General features: G+C 47.0%; 1 protein-coding gene across 2 annotated transcripts in view; it reads left to right on the top strand.

Annotated features, from left to right (window-relative positions):
* Window positions 1–13111, top strand: part of GRHL2 (grainyhead-like 2 (Drosophila)) — a 171783-nt gene extending 158672 nt beyond the window's left edge. For both annotated transcript variants that reach the window (XM_010863509.1, XM_010863508.1), the window contains exons 15-16: window positions 7118–7182; window positions 9275–13111. In XM_010863509.1, the coding sequence (XP_010861811.1) occupies window positions 7118–7182; window positions 9275–9389 (180 nt within the window). In that variant the 3' untranslated portion in view covers window positions 9390–13111. The remainder of the gene's footprint in view (window positions 1–7117; window positions 7183–9274) is intronic.
* Window positions 13112–13692: the final 581 nt, after the last annotated feature.

Raw genomic sequence — 13692 nt, 5'->3', positions numbered from 1 at the left:
AAAAGTCATCGGCTTCCAGAACTGGCAGTTGTGTTAGATGCCTCTAGACCAGGCAGACAGAGTCCTGCAGTGGTGAAAACCAATGGGAATTTGTTCTGCCTGTCAAAGGCCAGAGGTTTCTGGGAAAACAGAACTCTGCCCTGAGTAAAAGTCTAAATGTTCCAGATCATCAGATAGCCAGTAACACATTGATGAGATATGTCCAAGGCCTAGGATCCTCCTGGTTGCTAAGGAAATCTTGTGTGTGTGTGCATATGCGCTCAGTCGTGTCTGACTCTTTGCGACCCCAGGGACTGTAGCCTGCCAGGTTCCTCTGTCCATGGCATTCTCTAGGCAAGAATACTGGAGTGGGTTCCCATGCCCTCCTCCAGCGGATCTTCCCAACCCAGGGATTGTGTCTCCTGTATGTGTCAGGAACCTGCGTCTCCAGCATCGCCTGCATTGGCGGGCGGTTTCTTTACGACTAGCGCCACCTTGGGAAGCCTGCCAAGGAAGTCTTAGGGGTCCTTAAAAATATTCATCACGGGCTTTTAAAAATGATGGACGTGTTTGGGCAGTTCAGACAACTTGAAAAACACAGAGAAAAAAACTAAGCACTCCTAATGCCTTGCTCTGAGAACTGCCGCAAAGCACACGCTTTCCACGCACACGGAAGGGGGATGCTGCGGTGAGATCACCCAGCTCCTGGGCAGAACGATTCCTTTCCGTAACCTCCCGACAGATGGCCTGCTTCCTCCACATGCCATCCGACATGGTCTCACTTCTTTCCAGGCTTCTGGGTTTGGCAAAGCACACTTCCTTGCCTGGCGTGGAGGCAGGGGATGCGGTGTGAAGGTGGCTTTTTATCCAGTTGCCTTTGCCTTTGATGATTGCATGGAGGCCAGGGCTTTGCCCTCCTGGAGGCTGTTGCCCTTGGCAGCCTGATGCCCGAGCCCACTTTGCCAGTCTCTTCTTGGAGCCCTGCTCCACACAGTCCCAACATATGCCTCTTTTCTCCGTAAGTTTAGAATCCAAAACCAGACTGCCAGACTGTTACCCTTTTAAATCTTGTCTCTGTCACTTCTTAGCTGAGGCACCCTGGGCAAGTTACTTAATGACTGTAAGCTTGAGTTTGCTCGCTGAGAAACAGGTCCCATAAAAGCACCTGTTCTGTTGCAGTGATTCATGGACTGAGCGAGTTAATAGATGCAGAGCTCCCCATGCCCATATGCTAAGCACTTAGTAAGCACTCGGAAAATGCAGGCTGCTGCTGCTGTTCCAGGCAGACCCAAATCGAAACTGGAGTAATGCAGATTTATGCAAATTTCCTCACTGTTATCAACTGATTTGTGAGCTGAGTATATGCATTCATGCTTTGGAAACTGGGAGTCAAACCCCTAAAAAGGGAAGATCCACGAATCAGATTCACTTCTCTTTCAAAAAAGATGTGAACTTGCTGATGTTGAGGAGAAAATAGAACACCTTTTCCTTTATTTATCCATTTCATTTTAAAAACAAGTTCCAAATGACACCAACCAAAGGTCAAAACACAACGCTAGCAGGTCAAGCAACTCACAACGAAAAACTTTTTATTTATTTATTTCGCTTTGTGGCTTCCTCTTTCTGTTTAGTTTTGCAGCTGGATTAAATCAATGTTTTTCACCTTTTCTTGGAAGTTATTCTTTACTTTTCCTAAATTGTTTCCATCTCTTCTCCTTATTGTGCTGTGATTTGAAAATAAATTTTCAACTGTCTCCTGCACCCCTGCTCTCTAGCCCCCTGGCCCACTGGGTGAGAGGAGCCTTCTAGAGCCTTTGTCTCGCCCCCTTCTCCCCTCCTTCACTCATTAGGACGAGTATGCTGAAATGTTTACCCCGAACTGCCCCCACACACTCCAGGCTTCTGGATGTTCCTGAAGTAGTTTATTGCTTTCTCTCTAGGACACGATTAGATTTTTTCCTCCCATTGTGTTCTTTTCACTTCAAGAACCCTTATTTAACACTTATTTCACTTCCCCAGTCCATTTACCTATGTGTGTGTGTGTGTATGTATATATATATATATGAGCTTCCCTGGTGGCTCAGATGGTAAAGCATCTGCCTACAATGCGGGAGACCCGGGTTCGATCCCTGGGTGTGGAGGATCTCCTGGAGAAGGAAATGGCAACCCACTCCAGTACTCTTGCCTGGAGAATCCCACGGACAGAGGAGCCTGGTAGGCTACAGTCCATGGGGTCGCAAAGAGTCACTCATAGATATAAATAGATATATATTATATGTGTGTGTGTTAGTTGCTCAGTCATGTCAGACTCTTTGCAACCCCATGGACCACAGCCCACCAGGCTCCTCCATCCATAGAATTCTCCAGGCAAGAATACTGGGGTAGGTTGCCATTTCCTTCTCCAGAATATATTATATACATATCTATAATTCTATATCTATATATGAACTGTATATATATGTATATAAAGAGTTTTGTATAGAGAACTATAGTTATATAGCCATATATAATGTATATAGAGTATGTCTCTCTCCATGTGTGTATGTGTGTATATATATATATTTAATGGTATAACACTGGTTACTTGTTTCTTCCCCCTTTGCTTTGCTGAAGTCTTCGTTCTTTTGTGTGTTCTGTTCAGCTAGGAGTCAGACACAACTGAGCGACTTCACTTTCACTTTTCACTTTCATGCATTGAAGAAGGAGGTGGCAACCCACTCCAGTGTTCTTGCCTGGAGAATCCCAGGGATGGGGGAGCCTGGTGGGCTGCCGTCTATGGGGTCGCACAGAGTCGGACACGACTGAAGCGACTTAGCAGCAGCAGCAGTAGCAGCAGAGATCTTTTATGAGTATTTTCTTCAAATGGGATTTTTTGAATGAAATGCATTTGTTAAATACCATTCTTTAACCTGAGTATTGAGGGAGAGCTTGTCAGTGTACAGAATTTGTGGGGTGACATCCCTTTTTTCAGTAGTCTATAGTGGTTATTCCACTTCGGTTTCCAGTTTTGCAGATGAGAAGACTGAAGCCAGGTTCATTCTTTTTCTTTTCTTTTTTTAGTATTAGTATTAATGTTAATAACTTGTACTTTCTGTCTGGAGGTTCCAGGATGTTTTATTTTTATTCTTACCTTTGGAGATCTGGCACTTTTCAGAATGGCCAGATGCATGGTTCTTTTCTCACTGATCCCTTCTGGGATTCAGGATACCTCTCCTGTCTAAAAATGTGGTCTTCTATTATTTAATTGTTTTCTCATCTCCATTTGCTCCTTTTTCTCTGCCTGGGACTTTGAAAGTTTGAAAGTGTTAGTTTTTCAGTCATGTCTGACTCTTTGCAACCCCGTGGACTGTAGCTTGCCACGCTCCTCTGTTCATGGAATTCTCCAGGCAAGAATACTGGAGTGGGTAGCTATCCCCCTCTCCAGGGGATCTTCCTGACCCAGAGATCGAGCCTGGGTTTCCTGTGTTGCAGGCGGATTCCTTACAGTCTGAGCCACTAGGGAATTCCCTGACATCTGATATGGTTGCCTTTATTCTTCAAATCTCCCTCCCTCCCTCTCTCCTTTTATTCCCTTCCTGATTTCTGTCTATGCTATGTGTCTTTGCTTTGCACTTGAAATGGTTTTCCTAATTGACCTTTCCTAACTCCTGGATCAACTACCTAGCCTTCAACTCATTTACTGAACCTGCAGATCTTTTAGTTCAGTCGTATTTTTAGATCAGGATTTTGCCCATGTGTGTGTGCTGTACAGCAGTCTTCCTAAGTGCTCTTTTATGTTCTGTTCACATGGATACCTTCCACACAAGTCCTGTACATTTTCTTTGCTACGCCACAGGCCAGGTTCTGTATGTGCTGGGCTCATCTGGGCTCCAGTGTGGCCATGGGGCAGCCCCATCAGTGATGGAGCGGTGGTGGGCCACAGGCAGGCTGTGTGTTTCCCAGTCTCTCTCTGCTGTCTCAGCCCTCAGCCCAGCTGTTCTGCTCTTTGGGGCTTGGGGGAGAAGTGGGGGTGGTCTTCCTATGTATGAGGGATGGACAGGTGGGAATCTATGATTCTCTGGAGAATAAGCTCTTCCCAGGAGACAAAGCTATCCCACCTTTGCCCCGGAGCTATTCGGGCTCTTTCCCCAGGCCCTGCTAGAGCACCGGGTAGTCAGAGTCCCAAACCTCACCAGCGCCAGCCGTTTGTGCACCGCCAGCCACTGGACTCAAGAGGTGGGTGGATTGGATTTGGGAGAGAGAAAGTATTTCGAGTAAGTCTCTCCGGAACGCATCTCCAATGTTATATTGCTTTATATTTATGAAAATAAATCACAGTCACTTTAAAAGTAAACAGTACAGAATTATGCAAAGTGAAAAGAAAAATAATCTCCTTGTTTTTGTCCATTTTTCCAGGGTAGCCACTGTTAATAGATTGATGGGCCTTTCAAATATTTTCTATTTACTTACATGTGTGCGTGCGTGCTAAGTCACTTCAGTCGTGTCTGACTCTGTGCAGCCCTATGGACTGTAAGCCCTTTAGGTTTCTGTCCATGGGATTCTCCAGGCAAGAATACTGGAGTGGATTGCCATGCCCTCCTCTAGGGGATCTTCCTGACCCAGGGATCAAACCCATGTCTCTTATGTTTCCTGCATTGGCAGGTGGGTTCCTTACCACTAGCGCCACCCAGGAAGCCCATTTACTTACTACATATTTTTAAAAATATACATTCAGGATCACACAATAAACACTGTTTTTCTATTTGTGTTTTTTCACTTAATATGTTTCCATGGGGTTGCAAAGAGTCCGACATGACTGAGCAACTGAACTGAACTGAACTTAATATGTTAATGACATTTTTTTTTTCATATAGGCATTGTGCATTTCTTTGAATGATTATATGACTTCATGGTTTTTAACTGAGCAAATATCAAAGTGTGCTTAATGGTTGTTTTCTGTGTTATGAACAGTGATACTTTCAAGATGTATGTACTTACATACATCTGACTGTATTTCTGTAGATCAGATTACTAGATGTGGACTATTTGGGTCAAGAGATAAATGCCTTTTAAATTTCAATATCTTCTGCCAGACTTCCCTCCAGAAAGGTCGAGCTTGCTGCTCTCCTGTTTATGGACTAGGAGAGTTGCTGTTTCTTATCCTCTGGCTGTCACTGTATTATCAAGCTTTCAGTTTTTGTTGCCCTGATAAAGATAGTATCTTCTGGTTGCTTTAATTTGCATTTTTAAGTTATTAGTGCGGTGGTGCATTTTTTCATTTGTGTATTGTCCTATTGCATTTATCTGAAATTACTTCTTTATATTGTATTCTTCCTTTTTTTCACTGAACTGTCTTTTTTTTTTTTAATTGAAGCATGATTGATTTATGATACTGTGTTTGTTATAGGTGTACAGCAAAGTGGTTCAGATATATATATTTTCAGATTATTTTCCACTATAAGTTGTTATAAGATGTATTGAATATAGTTTCCTGTGCTATACAGTATGTCCTATTGTTTATTTTATATACAATAGTATATATTTTTTAATCCCAGACTCCTAATTTATCCCTCCCTCTCCCCTCCTCACTTCCCCTGGTAACCATCAGTTTGTTTTCTATGTCTTGGAGCCTGTCTCTGTCTTGCAAATAAATTCATTTGTATTAAAGGATATGGACTGACTCAGGAGCCTGCGTATCATCCTTGTGCAGGGGCCATGCTCATCTTTTCTGTATCAGTTTTAGTGTGGTGGTGGCTTCGTTGCTAAGTCGTGTCCAACTCTTGCAACCCCATAGGTAGTAGCCTGCCAGGCTCCTCTGTCCATGGGATTCTCCAGGCAAGAATACTGAAATAGGTTGCCATTTCCTTCTCCACAATTTTAGTGTATGTGCTGCCAAAGTGAGCTCGTGTGTTGTATGCTCACTTGCTCAGTTGTGTCCGACTCTTCGAGACTCCATGGACTACAGCCCACCAGGCTCCTCTGTCCATGGGATTCTCCAGAGGAGAATACTGGAGTGGGTTGCCAAGCTGTCTTGCAGGAGATCCTCCCGACCCAGGCATCGAACCTGAGTCTCTTGTGTCTCCTGCATTGGCAGGCGGGTTTTTTGCCACTAGCGCCAGCTGGGAAGCCCTAAAGTGAGCACATTAGTCTTTCATTTATTTATTTTTGGCTGTTTTAGTCTTTCATTTATTTTATTTTCAGTCTTCATTGCTGCACGGGCTTTTCTCCAGTTGCGGTGACGGGGGAGCCTACTCTTCTTGCAGTGCACCGGCTTCTCACTGCAGTGACTTCTTTTGTTTCGGGGCACAGGCTCTAGGGCGCTCAAGCTTCAGTAGCTGCAGCTCATGGGCTCAGTACTTGTGGTTCCTGGACTTGACAGCACAGGCTCAATAGTTGTAGCTCACAGGCTTAGTTGCTCCGTGGCATACGGAATCTTCCCAGATCAGAGATGAAACCTGTGTCTCCTGCATTGGTAAGCAGACTTCTCACCACTGAGCCACCAGGGAAGCCCTAGCCTTTTATTTGTATTCACAGATGTTCTTTCTAACTTAAGGAAGTTAGTTCTACATCTGTCATTTACATTGCCCGCAGAAATGTTTCCCAGTGTATTGTCTGTCCTCAGTTTTATTTAAAGGTAGTTTTTGCTCTACTGGTATTTTAAATATTATGCTGTTTTATCAACATTTTGACCTTTTTTCTTTAGGTTTCATACTTGCTTGGAAAGATCTTCCTTATCTAAAGATAATATTCATACAAAGAATTGATTCACGGTTTCTTCTTGCATGGTTTCATCTTTCACATATAAATCTTTGATGATGTTTATTCTGATGGAAGGAGTAGAGAAAGGATCCAGCGTAACTTGTTAATTTTTTTCTACCTATTTAATCCAACATTATGACCACAGTCCATCTTTTTCTGACTGAACTGAAATGACACCTCTATCATAGATCAGATTCTCGTGGGACTGAATCTTTTGCTGATTGATTTATGGTGTGTCCAAAGGGAGAGCCTTGCAAATGAGTCTTTCCAAAAGCTTGACTCGTGACTGAAGGCCACTGGCACCCAGGAACATTGCCAGGACAGTGATGTTGGAACTTTCTCTCTTGCTTCTGCTCGGTTCCCCTTCCACACTCATCTGCCTTTTTGTTACTGGTTGCAGATTTCTGAGAAATATGGGCTGCCTGTGGAGAAGATAGCAAAGCTTTACAAGAAAAGCAAAAAAGGGTAAGAAAGAAACCTAATTTCAATTGACTTTCAAATCAGATATGTCTGCACAGTGCCTTTATAAAAACAAGATGGCGCCCATCTTTTGTTAGTTCTGTTGTTTGCCTTTTATAAAATTTGTGTGTCATCTTCCCGAAGGAGTGCTGAGCAGCTTACCTGTGCCATGCGTTTTGAAGATCTTTAATGAGAGAAAGAGAAGGGGTGAGAGTGCATTGTCATGGTATCAGCTGAGATGTCCCCCTCCATGGCAGGATTAGGGGGTAGAGTAGAGGGGTCTGGAAGTGGGGAGAGTGGCCCTTGGGCAGAGAGCCAAGTTTGTTAAGAATCACGTGCTGCTCTTAAGCTTGGTCTCAGGGCAGCACAGTAGAAATACAAAGGATTCAGGACATCAGGGATTCTTCTGGGGTCGTTATTAACAGAATGATCAAAGTGATTACTGAACCTGCTTGTTCTCAGTGTTAAGAACAATAGCTCTTATTTATCTGGTCTTCAGTAGGTTCTGGGTCCCCTGCTAAGCGCGTTATGCACATTGTTCTGTTATTCCTCATCACTCCGTGAGGTAGATTCTTATCCCTATTTATTGCCGAGGAAATCGAGCCAGATGGAGGCTAAGCATTTTGCCCAAAGTCTTGTGTTCAGTAGGTGAAATGCAGATTTAACCCAAGTAAAGTTCCATGGCGCCAAAGCCCAAGTATTTAGCTTGCACATTCTGCTGTCTGCTGCCTCCAGCCCTCTTGGGGCCTCCTGTGAATGAAGCTATAAGCATAGTGGCCGTGGAACAGGATTTAGTACCGGAAAAGGATCTCCAGTGAGTCAGCTTCTGGATCCATTTTCTTACAAAAAGCAGAAAGTTGATCTTTAAACTCTGCTCTGGGCCTTTTTCATAGAAGAAATTGATGATCTGGGATACTGGGGACTTCCAAGTAATGGGGTCTCTCAGTTAATTTGGAGTCAAGCAGGAAACCCTTTCCATTTGAGCCCTGGTTGAAAAGCTCACTAAAATGCATGTTCTTTCCAAAGTCAGTGCAAGAGGCTGAGTGGATTCCTTTGATGGTGAGATCTGAGTGGTGTCTCAGGGTCTCATGCTGAGCAGAAGCCCTGAGTGCTGATGTGCATGCCGATGGTAGCATTTCACTTCCACGGGGTCCGGTGTCAGGCCCTGGGCTAAATACTTTAATCCTAACCACAACCCTCTAAAGCAGGGTTGTTATTCTTATTTTTGTGGAAGAATAAACTGAGACTCTGAAAGGCTAAACAACTTGCCTGATGACACATAGCTGTAAAATGATAGTCACTTCTCAAATGAAGGTCTGTCTGACTTCAAAGAAGGGGATTGGCTCAAGGACTTGTCTCATGGACAGGCCCTAAAAGTTGTTGGTTTTCTTAAAACGAAACCCAGCTCAGATGGTTAACTAAGGGCTAAGTCACATGTGATAGAGTACAAACTTCAGAGTGAGGCAAAGCTAGTACCCAAACCGAGCTCAGCCTTGAACCGGCTGAGTGAACCTGGGGACATGATCTAACCTCGCTGAACTCAGGCTACTCAATTGTACCATGGCGGTGATCGCACCTGCCTCCATGGTTGCCCTGAGGACTGAACACAGGTTTGTGGAACAGACTCCATGCTCGAGGAAGGGTAGCCGCAGCTCTGGTTTATTTTCCTCTTGTAAGTGCAGAGGACTTTTTAAAAAGGTGTTTTCAAGAGGCAATATGGTTTAATGAAAAGAGTTAGGAGACCTAACTCTTTAGATCCAGTCTCTGTCAATAGTTAGCTCTGTGATTTCAGGCTCTGTTAACTTTTTCTAGGCTTCAGTTTACCAGTCTAGAGAGCCAAAGGTTTGCGTTAAATGACCTCTGACATCCTGTCTCATAAGAAGTTAGTTCTGAGAAATCGAGGCTTTGCTTCCCTCTAACTGATATCTGGGAAAGAAATACAGTGAGGGCCTCTCTCCCTGCCTGTCTCCTCTCCTTCCCACCCCCCACCCACCTCCCTTGTGAAAGAATGGCTGAGGGAACCCCCAGCCTGGAGCCTCCCTTCACTGAGCACCTCGGTCATGGTGTCTTTGTTTCCCCCCCGCATTCACCCCCGCAGCATCCTGGTGAATATGGACGACAACATCATTGAGCACTACTCGAATGAGGACACCTTCATCCTCAACATGGAGAGCATGGTGGAAGGCTTCAAGATCACACTCATGGAAATCTGAGCCCCACTCTGGGCTGCAGCCCTCAGGGCCTTCCTCCCCCAGGGAAGTCGGAGGCCCCGGCCCCCAGGCCCTACAGACCCACCTCACCCATCTGACGACTGCTGTTACACGACTGTGCTGGGGAGCGGGGCGAGGCCCAAAGACCCTGGGATCCCTGCGTTTGGGCCACCCACCGGTTCCTGCCCTGGAGCCACGGCCCAAGCCCCTCGGGACGGGGCCTTGAGCTTATCACATCCTTATTTATTGTCCACCTTTTTTCCCGAGCCCGGGGCCCAGGGCCCGCCAGGACTCTGCAGGTCACTGCTGGCTCCAGCTGACATGGGCCAGAGCTCTCCCTTTCAGTCCGTTGATCCTGAAGAGCCTGAGGGAGCTCCCTCCTGCCATCTCACCCCTGACGTCTCCTGAGCGGCTGGACAGAATGAGCCGCTTCCTTCGTCCGAGGTGGGGGAAGAGGTGGACACCTCTTCCTGATCAGGAGCCTTCTGTCTGCTCTGAGGAAAGGCATTGGTGGGTACCCTCAGGGGTTCCTAGTGAGTAGCCACCAGGCCGTGTACAGGAAGACATTCGGCCACCGTGTAATTAGTAAGTAACCCCGAAAGTGTGCCTGGCTATCATGTACATAGTGTTTATAATATCGCAATAATATATTTCACCTGTGGTATGTGGGCATGTTTACTGCCGCAGGCCTGGGGGAGGCGCATACCTGGAGACCCTGCTTTCTCCAAGAGGTTTCTGCCTCCGTGCTGTTCAGAAGACATGCTGGGCGAGGGACACAGCCTTCAGGCTGTCAGGCAGTGGGTGCCAAGATGGTTGACCCCCGTGGGCATGCCTGAAGCCCCCCCGTTCCCTCTCTATGGGCACTACCTGCCCCGGAGACCCACTGAGTTTGTCTCATGGTGATGAGCTTCGCCTGACTCTCCCTCTGAGCTGTCTGTGGGAAAGGTTGGATTGTCTGAGGTCCCAGCTCCTCCAGCTTTGGTGTTGGTGCCGCCTGAACTTTCTGGAGATGCCGCAGGGACTTGCCATCAGGGTTCCATCACTGGGTCTGCCGCAGAACTCCTGGGCTTTCGTGAGGAGCCGGCCACTGTGCAGTGTCTCAGTTTACAAGCACATCCTCATCTCAAGTGGCTCCCTGGAGGCCCAGCTGCAGTCCTGAGAGTGGTGCCAGCGGCTCAGCTCTGGCCTGCCAGGCGTGGGCTGCCTTCTGGGGCTCAGCCGGCTCTGGAAGGCTGGGCTGCTGGATGCTGGATGGGTGCGAGAAGACCCCGGGAGCCCTGGCACTTCTGAAACCAGCGTCTGGAAGATGGAGAGAGAAGGCTTGTCCTCCTACCAGGTATCCTGGCAGATGAAGAGGAGATGAAATGCTTCCCCAAACAGTCGCATCATCATGTACCATCCGGGCCACAGTTCTCTTTGAGGAACAGGTACATGGTCTAGGGGTTTGTGTTCAGCCTTGTGGGCTAAAGCATAGGTTTCTGGTAGCCACACTCCCTAGGAGGTCCCGGATCTAGGGCAGGTTCTATGGAAGGGCCCAGATTTGTTTGTAAAGCACTTTGATGTCTTACCTGGGGGCTTTCTCTCCAAGGGCTCCCTGCCTCCCTGCCCTCCACGGCCCAGAGCAGGATGGAAGGGCCGCTTTCAGTCCAGCTCTCTGTCCTTGAGGCTGCAGAGGATTCAAATGGGCTGGAGGGCAGGTGCGTGCCCAGGAAGATCTCTAGTAGGTGTGGTGAGGGGGCACCTTTCTGTGTGTCTTCTGGATGTGTTACTCCTCCCTGCAGTGCCAAAGATTGCATCCTGGATTTAGCTCTGCTCCAGTCTGTCCCCTCGTCCTCCACTCTGTGACAGTCACATCCTGGACCAGCATGTGGTACTAATGGGACTCAGTATTGGAAACGCATGATGTACAATGTGCCACCATGCTCCTTGCCTAAGGGGTGATTTCAGACATCACTGCCAGGCCCAGTGGTCAATACTGTCAGGCCAGGGTGTAGGACTCCAGAATAGGGAAAAGAGAAAATCTTTGGCAGACATGGGTTCCCTGACCTTCTCTCCCCAGCCTCTGTGGACAAAATGTTTCTGGTCCTGCCCTAGGCAGAAGATGAATCCAAGATACTTTTGCCTTTGTCCCAGGGCCCTGGGCAATCATTGTGGTGGCCACTACCAGAACAAAGCGTATGAGGCCAGTGCCAGCAAAGGGTGGCACACAGTGTACCCTCCCATCCAGTCTGTCCCCATCTTACCACGTCCTCTCTGCACTCTCAGTGTGCCCGTGGCTTAGCTTCAGCGTGCCCTTCACTGTGTGTGTGAGCAGAGCTTTGATGAGCAAAATTGTCCAAGGGGAAAAAAAAAAAAAACACTCCAGAGAAATAGGAAAACTTGCCTCCTCTTTTTTTTTTTTTTTTTGGTTTCTTAATCAGACTCAAATAAATAAGCTTTAAAAATTCCATGTAAGATGAGGGACATATGCAACAAGTGTTTTTCTTATACTTACCCCAGATGCTTAGACTTTCTGGGAAATTGGGTCCGACAGAAAAATGCAGTCAGATGTCATCTTGGAATTGGATCCTAAAAGACTAAGGCATGTCCCAGCCCAGAAACTTAAGAAGCATGAACTGAATCAAACATTTATTTTCCTTCTTATTTAAAATTACAAAAATGCAACAGAAGCAGGGGGTTTGTGCCAAATTCTGCGAACAGCCCTTTCGTAAAGACAAGCAAAGGAGATTGCGAGATGGACAATTTGTGCTCATGTTTTTTTTTTTTAAAAAAAAGGCAAATGTAACTTAATAGTTTTGTAAATGGGAGAGGGGGAATCTATAAACTATAAATACAGTTATTTTATTTTTTGTACATTTTTAAGAAGAAAAAAATAAATATTCATAATGTAAGAGTAAACTTCAAGCGTGCCATGTTTTCTGTGAGGTGGGTGTTGGGGCTCCTAGGCTGATTGGGAAGAAGCCTCTGTGTGCGCTGGGAAGGTTCTGGGCTCCCCGTGGGCACCTCAGGTCCTGGGCTCCAACACAGCAGGCATTTCCTCTTCTGGTTGCCCCATTGTGCCTCCACCCCAAGGTTAAATGAGAAGAGGCTGAAGACATCACCACGCCTCCAGTGTGACCACAAAAGGCCACCAGGATGGCTGTTCTTTCAGTTCCTCGGGGTAGGGAGTAGGCTCTGTCCATCCATGTTTGTCTTCCTCTCTCCCCACTTAAATTACCAGAAGAGCCTTTCATGTCCTTTAACTCATCTTCACCCACCTTTTCACAGATCCTAAAACCATGTGGCTGAAACACCAAGCTCCTCACAACAGTCTCTTGCCCTGGAACCCACAGCCTCACCAGTATCCACCAGCTCAAATCCCAGTATTTCTCGGCATTTTCTCAGTGACCACCCACCCGCTCCTTCAACTGTCCTCCATGATGATCTCCCAAGAGCCTCTCTGTTCCAAACAAGTAGCAGCTTCTGTATTCTTCCACATCTCACCTTCTATGTCCACAGCTTTCAAATCTTGGCTAAAAATCCACCTTGGGAAAGCTTTCTCTGACCAACTTCAACCCTGTTGGCATCCTTGGCAGCCTCCACACCTGGACCAGTGGGCGTTAAAGAGGAGGCTGGGAGAAGTGCTTGTTGAGGAGGCTTCTGAAGAGATCATGGATCAGAAATGGGCCAAAGGCCCGTTTGCCATGATCTGTGTTCCCCAGTATCAGTAGGAGGTCTGAATGTGTTCCCCCCACCCCGACCCCTGCCCGAGGAGGTCCTGCCTGGCATTCACTAGTCTCGCTTCCTCTCCTGAGGCAGTTCTTCCTGGACTCATGGCAGCTCTGGTCCTGCTGTGAACATGGCTCCCCACATGTGTCACCCACCCCCCACCTCCCTGTACTGGGACTCTGGGTGGGTGAAGATGACCAACTATCAAGGCCCCGGGGTCCAGGACTGGCTCCTGCCTCCATCTTCATCTCTATACCAACTCAGCTCAGTTACCATGGGCTGGGCATTGTGCCTGGTGCTGGGGACGGAGAGGCAGGTTAGATGCAGTCCATCCTCAGAGGCCATGATGTGCCAAGTGATGACAGCCTGGCATCATCAGTGCCAGGATAGCAGTTCACTTTCAGAGAGGCAGGGCTCGCAGTCACCCCAGTCCCAGGGCATACAAGCCCCTCTTACCCTTAGACTTTCACAACGTGATGAGAGGTCACCAAACTCTAACCTCGCTTTGGGAAGGTTGCCCACTCAAGTGTCTGCACCCCTGTGTCTGAGGATCAATGGCATCTTAGCAGCCAGGGCAGCAAGTGCCCAGGACCTAAGT

Source organism: Bison bison, unplaced genomic scaffold (genome assembly GCF_000754665.1).
Source record: "Bison bison bison isolate TAMUID 2011002044 unplaced genomic scaffold, Bison_UMD1.0 scf7180017864491, whole genome shotgun sequence".
NCBI lineage: Eukaryota > Metazoa > Chordata > Mammalia > Artiodactyla > Bovidae > Bison > Bison bison.
This window is presented reverse-complemented; position numbering and strand designations above follow the sequence as displayed.